Raw genomic sequence first — 15,672 nt, forward strand, 5'->3', positions numbered from 1 at the left:
GTCTGTTTGTTTGTTTGTTTGTCTGTTAGCAAGATAACTCAAAAAGATTTGGACGGATTTTGCTGAAATTTGCAGGAAATGTTGATACCTGCACTGACTTTTTCAGCTATGTCAGCATGAAGACAACATCTAGAAAATATTTTATCAAGTTAGTCATGGATAAAAACAAAACAAAAACAAAAAATCAATGTTGAGAGAAATTAAGTCAAAACCATTTCTGATTAATTTTAGAAACAAAGATAATTTAAACCAAACTAATCAATGCAATGATATTTATCCCGTATTATAAAACTATATTCTGACCAGGGGTGTGTATTGGCAAGAATCTGACAATACGATACAAATCACAATACTAGGATCACAATACGATGTATCACAATATATCATGATACTGTTACTGATAGCAATTTTTTTGTTTGTTTCTTTTTTTTTTTAAGATTATTTCCTGGAAGAATTTAATTACACCATAAATCTGCACAAATACTAAACACATTTTTATTTGATCAGAACAGGATCTAATGCTATATCACAAAATATTTCTAATTCTCCTAGTTTCCAAAGGAACTACCATCTGCCTCTCAGACAGTAAAAAGTGCTTTTAGGATGCTTCAAATTAACCATTATTTAATAAAACAGTGTTAAATAATAATAATAATAAATAAGATAGAAACAAAAACAAAAAATGGACCTCTACAATATCTGCATTTGAATAAGTACCTAAAAATATCGATACAGTACTTTATAATATCGATACAGTATCGTGAAATGAAATATCGCAATATATTCCAGAACCGCTATTTTCTAACAGCCCTAATTCTGACATTAGTCCTTATTGTTTTGTATCCCAGACCCCTGTTAGAAAAGAAACACCTGGATTCAACGTGTCCACATACTTTTGTCCATATAGTGGATCAGCTGGATGTAACTCATTCATCCTCTGTCTGTTTTTTATTTGTATTTTTTGGCTGATTTTGATGCTGTTCTCACATTTCCATTAACTGAAGTCACTCAGACAGCAGCAGCAGCCTGGTCACATATCTGCTCTGTATTTAAATGAGCCATCTCCTCCGTAGACCCAAACATGTCCAGACATTTCATCCTTATCTGTCTTTTTTACTCTGTATCGACTCGACGTGCATGTTTCATCCACTCTGCTGGTAAAAGCACTGATTCCTATCTGCTACTTTTATGTGGGAACCCACTTCCACACATACACGTTCCTCTAGATTTGTGTTGTTGTTGTTTTTTTCTACAACTAAGCCAGGGGTGTCAAACATGCGGCTCGGGGGCCAAATCCTGCCCACCAAAGGGTCCACTCCGGCCCATGGGATGAATTTGTAAAATCCAAAAATTAGATTAACATATTAATAATCATTTTAGTTCAGGTTCCACATTCAGACCAATTCAATCAAGTGGGTTGGACCAGTGAATTACAATCATAATAACCTATAAATAATGGCAACTCCAAATTTTTCTCTTTGTAAATGTACACATTTTCATGTAATTTTACTGTATTTACACTAAAACAAACTATCATTTCTGAAAAAACACGAATAACCTGAAGAAATAGGAACAACCTGAAATGTCTTAAGAGAAGTCAGTGTAATTTTAACCATATTCTGTCTGTTATTACATCAGGGTTCCTGTGGGGTCTGAAAAAGTCTTAAAAGTGTTGAATTTACAAATCTGCATTTAATACTTTAAAGTAGTGTTTTTCAACCTTGGGGTCGGGACCCCACGTGGGGTCGCCTAAAATTTCTAGTAATTGATTAAAAATAATAACACTGGTCAACAGCAAATGTATTGTTTAAATTTTTTGAGCTGATTTAGGATCATTTTGGTGTGCTGAATCCAAACATCACATTAATTTTGCTCAATCAGGTCAACTTTCTGAACTATGCTACATATTGGCTTTTTAACATTTTTGCTTACATTTATGGGCATTTTCACATCATATGATACAAAATTCTTTCATATTTCTTGCAGTAAACGAGTTCTGAAGATTTTACTTTTGCCAATTTATGATTAATGTTTTTTTTTTTTAATATTACAGGTGAATGAAATGGCTTCGACTAGAAGATCTTGCAAAAATAAGCCTGACGTATTCTGCTACATCTATCTATCTATCGATCTATCGATCTATCGATCTATCTGTCGTTCTATCTGTCATTCTGTCATTCTATTTGTCGTTCTATCGTTCTATCTATCATTCTATCGTTCTATCATTCTATCGTTCTATCGTTCTATCTATCGTTCTATCTATCTCGATCTAAAACATAGAGGCAAGGCAAGGCAAGTTTATTTGTATCGCACATTTCAGCAACAAGGCAATTCAAGGTGCTTCACACAGGACATTGAAATAAAAGAAACAAAAAGAAACACATTTAAAACATTATAAAAGAAACATATAAAAGGTGATTAAAAACAGCGAGTAAGAAAACAACACATAAAATAAAAAAATAAATAAATATAAAATAAAATAAAAATTTAAATAAAAACACACACATTAAAGTAAAAGTTGCAGTGCAGAGTTTCAAAGAGAATATAAAATTTAAAAAGTCAAAAGCCTTTTAGTCAAAGGCAGCAGTGAACAGGTGAGTCTTTAACCTGGACTTAAAAGAACTGAGACTCTAGGAAAGTTTGGCTCAGGGATGTAATGATATGAAAATTTCATATCACGGTTATTGTGACCAAAATTATCACGGTTATCATTATTATCATGGTATTGTTGAAATGTGCTCGAAATGTTCAAAAAGTACTGATACACACACTGAAATAATTTAACCAGGTTGTATTTTGAAAATAAAAGAAACAAAAAAAAAACCAAACAAATAAAATAATTGGCACAATGTACTTTCTGTTTCAGAAACATTCAAATATTCACATGTAAACATCAAACGTACAGATGTGCACTAAAGATGGAACCTGATGGCTATTGTTTGACCAGTTTCCAGATCAAGTTTGAGTTGAAAGTGCGGGAATCAAACAAGGTTATCCTGATAATTACAATTTAAACGGTAATACTAACCATCAGGAATTTTACCACGGTTTATTGTTTTGCCGGTAATCGTTACATCCCTAGTTTGGATTTGACATTATTTGTATATTATTTTGTTATTATTTGACTGGTCCAGCCCACTGCAGCTGAATGTTTCCCCTGAACTAAAATGAGTGAAACAGTCCTAAACCATCTTCTCCTCTTCCATCCATGTTTGTTTTGTGTCCAAATTCTTCTCACCATGTCTTTACAGTTGTGCTTGTGTTGTCAGTGTGCTTTGAGTGACCTCCGTGACCCTTCTGGCTGCCCTCAGGGAAGGCGTTGAGGTGTTGATGACCGACCTCCAGGTCCCGGCTGAAGAGTTCTCCTACGGCCGCTCCAAAATCTTCATCAGGAACCCCAGAACGGTACAAACCCCATTCACACACACCGACGCAGAAACCTCCAAATCCCATAAAGTCGACTTTTGTTGTTTCTCGCGTTGACATCTGCTGTGCGCTCTGGTGGATCAAGCTGTGCCTGGATGTTCTAGTGTGCTCAGCTGCCTTGTTTTCTCACAGCAAGATGTTTGTAAAGCAGGGTGGGCTGTGCTCGGAGCCCCTGCTTCAGCAATTAGCATGCAACCGCTACTCAGAAAACACATGGTTTCACTTAGCCGCTCCATCTTACATGGGAAATGAGCTTCTTTACTCAGTGCTCGTAGGTTCTTCAACTGTTTCAGCCTGCAGCATTTAAATGGACTTAAACCCCACCCGGCAGAAGAAGAACAAACACAGCTTAGAATAGCATGAGCTCATAGTGGGAGAATTTTTTTTTTTCTTTTTCCTCCCCTTTTCATAGTTACTTTCTCGATCTGAACAACTAATCTCCTATAGACGTACATTTCCAGCTGCAAAGTCTATCTGAGCAGCGTTTAATCTCTGTGTGTTAGGGTTGGGAATCTTAGTTGGAAGGCCGATACGATACAGTATCTCCGATCCGATATATTAATAATACATGTGTGGCACCTCGTAATGAGACACGATACGATTCACACCCAAATCATGACACAGAGCGATTAAACCAGTGGTTCCAACCTTTTTTGTCTTTTTGCCTTTTTGTTCAATTCAGGAAAACTACAATAGAATGTCTCCCTTCAGTCAATTCGAGTCGATTAATTGAATCATGAATTTTTGCTTTCGCTTCAAGCACCTAATCGATTAATCGGTTGCAGCTCTACTCATGATACAGAGCGATTAAGCCAGTGGTTCCCAACCTTTTTTGTCTCGTCACCTCATTTTAACGTTACAAATTTGTGGCGACCCCAGACATTCAAAACAGACATTTTTTTGCTAAAATTAATTTGTTTTTGATCATGTATATACTATGTTGCAAATAAACATACATTTTAGACAACATTTAGTCTATATAACGTATATAATGCAGCTTTTTTTATTTTTGTAAGGAAAAGTGTGTGGTGTTTTAATTATAATGACATATATATTGAATTATTAAAACATATTTTTTATAAGTAATTTTTTTTTTTTTTTATCAATTACTTGAAATTTCTGGTGACCCCACGTCCCGACCCCAAGGTTGAAAAACACTGGATTAAGCTCATTCTGATTCAACACATTCATTCTGGTAAAAAAAATAAATAAATAAAAATATGCAGTAAAATTGACTGAGCTGGATTATTTATTTATTTGTCAAATAATGTTCAGTTTCAGAACACGTGCTTCACATACAGTTAGAGCTGAAACGATTAATCGACTCAAAGTGATCCAAAACAAAATCATTCAACCACAATTCTGTTAAATCAAAGCTTTGTTTCCTTCATTTCTCTGCTGTTAAACATTGGTTCCACTGTTGTGTTTCACACGGACACTTATTGTGACGCACAAAGAAGCTTCAATTCAGGAAAACTACAATAGAATATTTCCCTTCAGTCAACTCGAGTCAATTAATTAAATAATAAATTTTTGCATTCGCTTCAAGCACCTAATCGATTAATCGGTTGCAGCTCTACTCATGATGCAGAGCGATTACTAAAATTAATTTGTTTTTGATCATGTAATAATTTGTTGTACTATGTTGCAAATAAACATCAATTTTAGACGACATTTGGGCTACATATATGTGGACTACTCGTATATAATGCAGCTTTTTAAAATTTTTATTAGGAAAAATGTGTGGGGTTTTATTTACATTGACACATATATTGAATTATTAAAACTTTTTTTTATTAATATATATATTTTTTTAATCAATTACTAGAAATTTCAGGCAACTCTATTTAAATTTTCAGGTGACCCCACTTGAGGTCCTGACCCCAAAGTTGAAAAACATTGGATTAAGCACATTCTGATTGAACACATTCATTCTGGTAAAAAAAAAAAAAAAAAAATTGCAGTGCATTTCAATGAACTTGATTATTTATTTATCAAATAAGACCATGACTTTTTACAAAGCGTCTTTAGTTCAGTTTCAGAACACGTGCCTCACATTCAGTCAGGTGAAAAAGTTAGGACTTTGTTTCCAAAGTCATTTCTCTACATGTTTCTTACTCAACTTCTTGCTTCTTCGCTGAATCAGTTTGTAATGTAATGTATTTGTAATGAAGGTAAAACAGAAAAAGGTTCTGTCACTTTAAGAGACACCTGTGCAAGGTATTCTGGGATGTGCTGTTAGATATGTATGTCACTGTTTAAGGGAGAATCTCCAGTTTGTACTGCAGTATTCAATACAGCTGATCTAGTAAAAAGTACCCATTCATAAACCACATGTTCTCCTCCTTCTGTCTGTCAGATTCACATACACACAGTACAGTATTCATCTGCACATGCTCAGTCCGTCCACAGAGCTCAGACTGTTAGTGTACAGTGTACACATCCATGAATCTGCAGCGCACGTTAATGTGGGTCTGAAGGAAAGAAAAAAGAAAAACTTTACCCAAATAAATAGTAATGCTTTTTTTTCAGTATTATATTTATTGAAATTTTTGGCTATATATACAAAAAAAGAACCATAGAAACAATCAAACAAACAGACAAAAAGGTACATTTAAAATGTTTGAGTCCATGACAGTCCTTCCAGATGTTGTGGACCTGTACAGGGGAAAAAAAATTATGGTTTCCCAGATACTCACGACAGATAAGTCAAATCTTTGTTCTTAATGTAACTAATGAAATGGCCCCACACTTTTTCAAACAGGTCTTGTTTGTCTTTTAAAGTGTATGTGAGTTTTTTTCAAGTGGTAAACATAAAGACAATGCTCGGTTTGCCCATTTCTTTCCATGACAGATCAGTCACTGTCTTTGCTTGTAATGTTCCCAGGTTTATGAGGATTTTTTCATAGCGATTTATGGGAATTTCTTCAGGGTATAAATGTAATTTAAAAAACTTGGGTTCCAGCACTAGTTTCACTGATAACATCTCCTGTAACATACCTCTAACTTCTCCCCAAAATTCCTTGATTTTTGGGCAGAACCACAGACAATGGAACAAAGTGTCCTTATGTTCTCTGCATCTGTTACACAGAATATTAACACTTTTAAATTCAAGTACAAATATATTCTATTGAATGGATCGAATTTTATCGATACAAACATTCAATAACCCATGCATCGCAATATCGTTCCAAACTTTTCATTCACTCACAACTTCTCTACCGGTGCGATCGGATCAGATCGATGCGTATCAGACAGGGATGTAAACAATTAATCGACTAACCATTAATTGTCGCTAAGAATTTGCTTGATTAAATTATTAATTGTAGGTTAATTGCCCTTTTCCGCCCGTCCACACCTGTCCGAAGGCTACCGGTTGGTCTGCGCTGCGACGCTGCGGCTGGGATAGCCGGTCATTGAACCAGATTATGGCATCGATGAGTCAGAATGTTTTTATGGACATGGTGGAGCCCATTACACACCACCACATCAACAGATGAATTCCACAGGAAACACTGACTGTATCCAATGGTACAATAAATGAATCATTAAGGAATATGACTATACTTTTTTCATGAAGGGTATGAACAATATTTAGTTTTTATTCTTATAGACCATAGTATGCGGCCCCATTCACCTGGAATGAACAACAAAAAGACCTGAAACTGAAGGATCTGGTTTCGTTGGACACTTTTAAGAGGATGCTGTGTGACTTAGAGAGGGAGACATCTGGCTGCAGATGTTTTACCTGATGCACTTTTGTCTACATTTCATGAGCACTTTCTGCAGAGTTGACTTTGGAAGGTTTGACTTGTCTGTGTGCTTTTTCTGTATTCGTTTTATGTATGGAAGTCTGTCTGTAACTGTTTAATGTACTGCTGCCCGTCTTGGCCAGGACACTCTTGAAAAAGAGATTCTTAATCTCAATGAGGTTTTCCTGGTTAAATAAAGGTAAAATAAAAATAAATAAATAGTGAAAGAGAAATTCAGGTTCTCAGAAAAATCGCCACTTATCAATTAATCGTTAATCGATAAGGGCAACCAACGAACAATTAATGAATTCATCGATAATTTGCATCCCTAGTATCAGATCATCTTCCCATCCCTAGTGAATACAGAGGTTAAAACCCTCAGGCTGGGCTCGGTGAACCCTAACTCTAATTCTTGGCTCTTCCCGTCAGCTTTTCTTCTTGGAGGAGCGGAGGAGGCAGTGTCTGGAGGACCTGGCCACGCTCATCCAGAAGATCTACCGCGGATGGAAGTGTCGCACCCAGTTCCTGCTGCTGAAGAAGAGTCAGGTCACAGTGGCAGCGTGGTACCGCAGATATGCAGTAAGTCCACTTCTACAAGGTGTGTGATGATGAAGAGGTGATGGAACAGGCTAATAACAGGAAAACCTAAACAAATGGAACCTCTGGGATTATACAGATACAAGTATGACGGTAAATTTGTGCGCGCAGAAACTATAATCAGTGTGCAGAGGTTTATGCACGCTGATAAAGGTTTCTGTGCAAATTTTGGCACCAACTTATCACTGTAACTTTGAACCTTTGCTAATATAGGTCAACTTTACAATATACATGGTGAAATTATCTACCTTTAAGATTAAATGTGCAAAATCTTACATAGTTTAATATAATGAACTGGAAAACAAATGACAGAAGTGTTGATTAGTTTATGTTTTCAGTGTATATGATAACATGTTATTACGCTTACAGTTGTGGAAAAATTTGTTAGACCACCCATGTTCTCTTCAATTTCTTGTTCATTTTAATGCCTGGTCCAACTAAAGGTCCGTTTGTTTGGACAAATAGAATGATAACAACAAAAACAGCTCATAGTAGTTTAATTTCAGAGCTGATATCTATCCATTTAACGTGTTTTCTGGATAAAAAACAAAATCACTTCAGTTCTTCCATCATTATCTCTGTCATTGTACTGACAAAAACAGCGCTTTTAGACATTCCGTGTTTTCTTTTCTGTCTGTTTTAGTCACATGACACACACAGGAGTTAGGACTGGATTGAATAATCATTGTTTTTGAGGACTTTGGATGGTCTAATAATTTTTTCCGCAACTGTATGAACAACCTGAAATGGCTTAAGAGAAATAAATGCAGTCAGTATTTAACATATTATAAATGCTCTCATAGATCCCACCGACGTAGTTCTGTACAAATGATATGTTTAATACTGTGACAAAACTTTTACATAAACATGTACTTAGACATAAGGGACCACACAGACACAATACAAAAAACCCCCCAAATTATACAACGAACCTACAGACCTACTAAACACACACACACGAAAAAAACAAACACAACAACTAAAAACAACAACAAAATAAATAATGCTATCAGCTCCTCTTTACAATGCTCAGGGCTGACTGAGAGTTAATATAATGTATAAAATACTGAAACTTGAACTGATGGTTTTTATTTTTCCGTTTTTTTAATCCAACAGCAACAGAAGAAATACAAGAGGATCAAAAGTGCGACTACCGTGGTGCAGTCGTACACCAGAGGATGGCAGGTGAGGCCCCACGTCTGAATTATATAAACAATGTGGACAACAGAATGTAGAATGTAGAATATAACTTTATTGTCCTTGTACATTTGTACAACGAAATTAAAAAGTGCAATCCTAAAAGGTACAATCCCTGACATAAAAAAACACACGTACACAATCACCCTCGCATAATAAATAGATAAAGAAAGTAAAAACACACAGACACAATCACACTACCATAAAATAGATAAAAAATAAAAACACACAGACACAGTCACATCCTATTGCACTATCTTTTAGCAGCATTCAGTGCATTAACTGCAGTGTGGTAGAAGCTGTTTTTCCGTCTGTTTGTTCTAGCTTTAATGCTTCTGTACCGTCTTCCTGATGGCAGCAGCTCAAACAGGCTGTGACCCGGATGAAATGGGTCCTTGATAATGTTTTGAGCCCTTTTGAGGCAGCGGGAACTGTGCAGTTCCTCCAGCGTGGGGAGGGTGCAGCCGATGGTTTTTTGGGCTGTATTAATGACCTCCAGAGGGAAGTATGTGGACACGCTGAATTCAGACATTAGTCATTATTGTTTTGTATCCCAGACGCCTGTTAGAAAAGAAACACCTGAGTTCAGCGTGTCCACATACTTTTGTCCACATAGCATTTTTGAATAGAACAGGAGGAGGCAGAGCAAAACTGGAGACGGACCCAGAATGCCGATGCTTTTGTTTCTCCCGTTTATTTCCGACAGGCTCGTAAACTCCTCAGAGAGCTGAAGTATCAGAAGCGGTGTGAGGAGGCGGTGACCACCATCGCGGCCTTCTGGCACGGCACCCAGGTACGACGCCGTCAGAGCCAGAGAGTCAGGTGTTCAGCTCAAACGGGCGCCACACCGGCTCCGACCCGGCCCTTTTGTTCTTCCTCTTAAAGCCTGTTCTGGAACCCTTAACCGTACTTCCTTAAACACTGTTTTCCACCTGATCCGGCGCTCCTGCTCCTCCTCATGACTCCACAGTTATCAGAGGGGGGGGGGCTGTGCTTATGTGATTGCTGCTGCTGTTTTCCTTTTTAATCTTACTTCTTTATGCTGATCACACCACTGCCACTTCTCTCTTTTTTCTCTCTCTCCCCCTGTCTGTTTCTTTATTCTTTCCCTTTCTCACGTCTTCAACCTCCTCACCTAACGCCCACCGCCTCCTACCAGGCTCGGACGGAGCTGAGACGTCTTAAACAAGAAGCGAAGAATAAACATGCTGTGACAGTAATTTGGGCTTTCTGGCAGGGAACCAAGGTACTTTCAGTCGTAGCGTGTTGTTGTCCCCCCACACCCCCCCACACCCCACCTGTTGGTCATGTCCCGTCTGGACCCATCCCATTCCACTGTGGAAACCAGGGCTCTCAAACTCATTTTCTTTCAGGTTCCACATTCAGCCTGATTTGATCTCCAGTGGACCGAACCAGTAAAATAAGAAGAGAATAACCTGTAAATAATAACTGCAAATTTTTGTCTTTGTTTTAGTGCGAAAAACCCCATTAAATTATGAAAATACCGTAAATTCCGGACTATAAGCCGCTACTTTTTTCCCACGCTTTAAACACTGCGGCTTATACTCCGACGTGGCTTATATTTTACCTTATTGCCTGATACACCCCAGGGAATCAATCATAAATTTAAAGCATCTCAGAATTAATGCACGTCGTGCGTAATGTTAAATGAATATGATATTACAACAGACATAATTACTTGTTTTTAATCTTTATATTTTAAAAATAAATTAAAAGTTCTACTCTAACGAAAAACAAAAATTTGTTCACTTTCAAGTGTCTTTCAAGTCATTTTAAGTCCGTGAATCCACAGCCGGTGCAAAAGCAAGTCAATCCCGTATCGGCACGAATCCAAAGGAAACCCCGATAAGTCCACCGACAAAAAAAAAAGAAAGAGAAAATGTGCTTTTATTACTGTCCTTTTATTGCCTCGTTTTTTGTCTTTTGTTTTTTAATCATCATATTAACAACGAATCAGCCTATAGATATGACAGCAAGCTCACACATATCAGACCCATTTACATACAGGGAAGAATTTCATTTGAACTCAAAGAAAACCTTTATCCAATTACCGTCCAGTTTTGAGGCAATGAAAAACAGGTTCCACTCGGTCCCATAGACTCCCATAGAAGCCAGGCTTCAACAGGAAATGCACTGACCACAGATCGTATGAGGAAACAGCGCAACGGGAATGGATGAGAAGTGAACAACATGGAGTCTGATGATTTGTGATAAAGCTGATTCTGAACCAACTCGTCTGTGAGATGCACGTGTTTTAACACATGTGTAGTCAATGAAATGTCAACACAACCGAACAGATTTAACCATTTAATTTTGGTAATGATAGGGGAAGCCAGGCTTCTCGTGCAGTCTATGAGAAATCACCACTGGTGGACACCCGCGGCTTATAAACCAGTGCGGCTTATACGTGTACAAAATTGATTTTCTTTCTAAAATTAGGGTCTGCGGCTTATATTCAGGTGTGGTCTATAGTCTGGAATTTATGGTACTTACTTTTATAAACTATCCAAACAAAAAAGACATGAAAGTGCAATTAAAGTGCAATTGTAACAATATTGTGCCTCAACTACAACTACAAAGACACTAGACACTTAGTGACAGGCAGGAAATTGCTAAAATTGTGCTTAATTTTCTTTAAACATTTCAGGTTGTTCATATTTGTTCAGGTTATTCACATTTTATTGTTACAGGATAGTTTGTAAATGTGAATATTTTCATAACTTAGTGTTATTTTTTGCACTGAAACAAAGACAAAAGTTTGAAGTTGTCATTATTTACAGACAATGAAATACAATTTTTTTTTTTTCACATCAAACCAAGAAGTAAATCTGCAGTCATTCTTTTTTGTTGGTTCTTCTGCTGTTATTATTTGACTGGAGATCATATTGCTCTGTATGTGGAACTGGAACTAAAATGAGTTCCACAGCCTTGACTGTGGAATTTTTACACTTTGTAAATTCATCCCAGGGGCTGGGTTGGAACCTTTGGGGGGCCGCATTTGGCCCCCGGGCCACATGTTTGAGACCCCTGGTGTGAACTGTCCTCATAGACTAGCCGTCCCTTTGTCGTCCGTCGGCCTGATGAGTCTGTCCCACTGTTTGTCCTGTTTTCAGTTTTACAGCTGTTTTATGCTGATTATATGTGTTTGTGTGGAGCCGTGCAAAGGTCACGTATCGTTAGCCTCATTAGCGTAATTGTCTAAGTCATACCCTACATGGACAAAAGTATGTGGACATGTTGAATCCAGGTGTTTCTTTTCTAACAGGGGTCTGAGATACAAAACAATAATGTCTAATGTCAGAATATAGTTGTATATTATGGGATAAATATTGGTTAGTTTGGTTTAAATTGTTATCTTTGCTTCCAAAATGCCTCAGATTTTACTTAATTTCTCTCAACATTGCTTTTGCTTTTTTATAACTTTGATTTTAAATGTTCTAAATTTCTAAAATGTTTTTCATGCTTGGACTATTAATAATAATAATACTGATTGAAAAAAAAAAAAAAAAAAACATAGGCCAAATATGTTCCTGTGCCAAAGGTGTCTGTTTATATTTTCAAAACTCTTTACACAAACAACATATGTTTAACTGTAATATATAAAAACTAACACATTTTTAAAGTAAATTTTGTGTAAAATATTAACTGAAAAGTGACCTCTTTTATTGATAAGAAAAATAAAGTAATTGGCCATTAATTAACAAACAAACCTTTCATCAACAAAAAAATAATTCCTTATCTACTCAAATAAACTCATTTTGAATAGTATAAAATATAAATGTTCTTCAAATGTTACCAAAGCTGAAACAAGATGATTGACAATAAAACTATTATATGAATGTATTTATTGTGCTTTATATTTCAGCATTAATTGTCATTATTTTTGGACAAGATAAGTTGAAAAAAATAAATGAATAAACGCAATGTATTTATTTGTTTGTTTATTTATTTAATTCTCTTTTTTTTTTTTCTTTTCTTTTCAGTACATGATGACTTATTTAATGTATTTTTCCAAAAAAATTTCAAGTACCCCCTTTGCTTCTACCAACTACTCCTGGGAGTACAGGTACCCCACTTTAGGAACCCCTGATTTAACATATAAACTTAAATATTAATAATTAATATGATATTTATCCCAATATAAATCTATATTATCACATTTGATATTATTGAAACACCTGAATTCAACGTGTCCCAATACTTTTGTCCATATAGTGTATGTACGCTATAAGGCTAACAATATGTGGCTCGTCTTAGAAATGTATGATGTACTTATGGAATTTCACACACGTCCTTCATTTCCATCATTTATCATCATCGTTTAAAGGCCGAACATTCCCCCCAAAGACAATAGTGGGTGTGTGGTTTCATATTTACCCTCAGAGACCCCCCCCCTCTGCCTGGAGTCTGTGTTTTCTGTTTGTTTTGCTGCGTTCAGGACATTTGTGAGCATCAGTCGTCAGGCAGGGAGCCAATAACAGAGTTGTGCAAAAGCAGAACGGTCTAAAAACAAAGCGTCTGTGCCTCCATAGTGTGTCCATCCATCGTCTGAGACACAAAAGTGTGAACAAACCCACACATCCACACCTCCACGTCTCCTCTAGAACATTTGCATTTGGGTTGTGCTGTGTCGTGGGCTTGTGTTTGTGTTTTAACAATAAAACCGCTGTGAAAAAAAAAGTCTGAAAAGAACAAATATATTTCCATTCACAGCTTCTTTTTTTTTTTTTTTTTTCCCCTCGCCGTCATCTCTCTCTCCAATTCGGTCTATTGCTCGCTCGACCACTGCTGTCTCTGCATTGTTAAGTGAATGAAGAGGAGGCATCTGTCTGCGAACGCAAGCGACAAGTTTTCCATCGTTTACCTTTAAAGTTCGACACAGCTGGAGTCCGACAGCAGTAAAAGTGAAAAGAATGATAGACGTCAGCTGTGCTAAAGTAAAGCTGTAGAGACTAATCTGGATGTGTATCGGCAAGAATCTGAAGATACGATACAAATCACAATATTAGGATCACAATACAATATATCATGATACTGTTAAAAAGGCAATTTTTGGTTTGTTTCTTTTTTTTAAATGATTATTTCCTGGAAGAATTGAATTACACCAGAAATCTGCACAAATACTAAACACATTTTTATTTGATCACAACAGGATCTAATATTTATAATCGTCCTAGTTTCCAAAGGAACTACCATCTGCCTCTGACAGGAAAAAGTGCTGTTAAGTTGCTTCAAATAACCATTATTTAATAAAATAGTTTTAAATAATATTAGATAAGATATAAACAATAAAGAAAAATAAAAAATGAAAATCCGCCATATCTGCATTTGAAAAAATATCTAAAAATATTGATACATTTTTAATTTTTAATGTCAATACAGTATGGTGAAATGAAATATCACGATATATCGCAGAACCAGTATTTTCTAACAGCCCTAGAGACTGACAATAATGATGAGTTAAAGCGATACGATACATTATGTTGCTGTTAAAAAGGCAATTTTTTTTTTTTTAAGATTATTTCCTGGAAGAACTGAATTACACCAGAAATCTGTACAAATACTAAACACATTTTTATTTGATCAGAATAGGATCTAATGTTATATCACAAAATGTTTCTAATTCTCCTAGTTTCCAAAGGAATTAAAATCTACTTCTCTAAGACAGTAAAAAGTGCTGTTAGGATGCTTCAAATAACCATTATTTAATAAAACAGTGTTAAATAATAATAAATAAGATATAAACAATAAAGAAAACCAAAAATGAAAATGAAAATCCGCCATATCTGCATTTGAATAAATACCTACAAATATCAATACAGTACTTTTTAATATCGATATAGTATTATGAAATGAAATATCACGATATATTGCAGAGCCGATATTTTCTAGCACCCCTAGATACTGACAATAATAACGAATTAAAATGATACGATATATCATGATGCTGTTAAAAAGGCAGTTTTGTTTGTTTTTGTTTTTGTTTTTTAAAGACTATTTCCTGGAAGAATTGAATTACACCAGAAATCTGTACAAATACTAAACACATTTTTATTTGATCACAACAGGATCTAATGCTATGTCACAAAATGTTTATAATTCTCCTAGTTTCCAAAGGAACTAAACTTTACTTCTCTCAGACAGTAAAAAGTGCTGTTAGGATGCTTCAAATAACCATTATTTAATAAAACAGTGTGAAATAATAATAAATAAGATATAAACAATAAGGAAAATCTAAATAATCCGTGACGCAGTAGTTTTTGATATTTTTCATTTAAAAATATTGTAAACAAAATTTTTCCCTCTGTTTTAAGATGAGATTTAAGACCTTTACAAATTATGTGGACCATTTGTCTGAAACTGGTCTGGTTCCAAAGTTCTGAATCAAACAGTAGTGGGCGGTCCATCTGTGACGCCTTTGACGTCACCCAACAGTCTTATCATTTCTGAAATCCCTTTTTACTTGTTAGTAATCTGTATTTTACTTCGAGGTTGGTAACTTCCTTCTGACTCATACGTGGAGTTAAAAATGGGCAGCGTGTGAACTTTGTCCTGTGTAAACATGAGCGTTTTTTATTGACGTTTTATCTTTGGTTTGCTCGTTTATAACACGTCCACTGTTTAAACACATTCACCGTATGTTTTAACACGTAGCTGCTGTTGTGTTCAGTGTTCAGCA

The 15,672-nt window shown here is 35.9% G+C and overlaps 1 protein-coding gene across 10 annotated transcripts in view; it reads left to right on the top strand.

Moving 5' to 3' along the window:
• The window catches only part of myo1b (myosin IB), a 194,257-nt gene that overhangs the window by 146,374 nt on the left and 32,211 nt on the right, over positions 1 to 15,672 (top strand). For 6 of the 10 annotated variants that reach the window (XM_030125371.1, XM_030125372.1, XM_030125374.1 and 3 more), the window contains 5 exons: positions 3,312 to 3,405; positions 7,608 to 7,757; positions 8,892 to 8,960; positions 9,679 to 9,765; positions 10,132 to 10,218. In XM_030125371.1, the coding sequence (XP_029981231.1) occupies positions 3,312 to 3,405; positions 7,608 to 7,757; positions 8,892 to 8,960; positions 9,679 to 9,765; positions 10,132 to 10,218 (487 nt within the window). The remainder of the gene's footprint in view (positions 1 to 3,311; positions 3,406 to 7,607; positions 7,758 to 8,891; positions 8,961 to 9,678; positions 9,766 to 10,131; positions 10,219 to 15,672) is intronic. The other 4 variants (XM_030125376.1, XM_030125378.1, XM_030125379.1 and 1 more) reach the window with 1 other exon arrangement.

This window comes from Sphaeramia orbicularis, chromosome 21, assembly GCF_902148855.1.
Source record: "Sphaeramia orbicularis chromosome 21, fSphaOr1.1, whole genome shotgun sequence".
NCBI lineage: Eukaryota > Metazoa > Chordata > Actinopteri > Kurtiformes > Apogonidae > Sphaeramia > Sphaeramia orbicularis.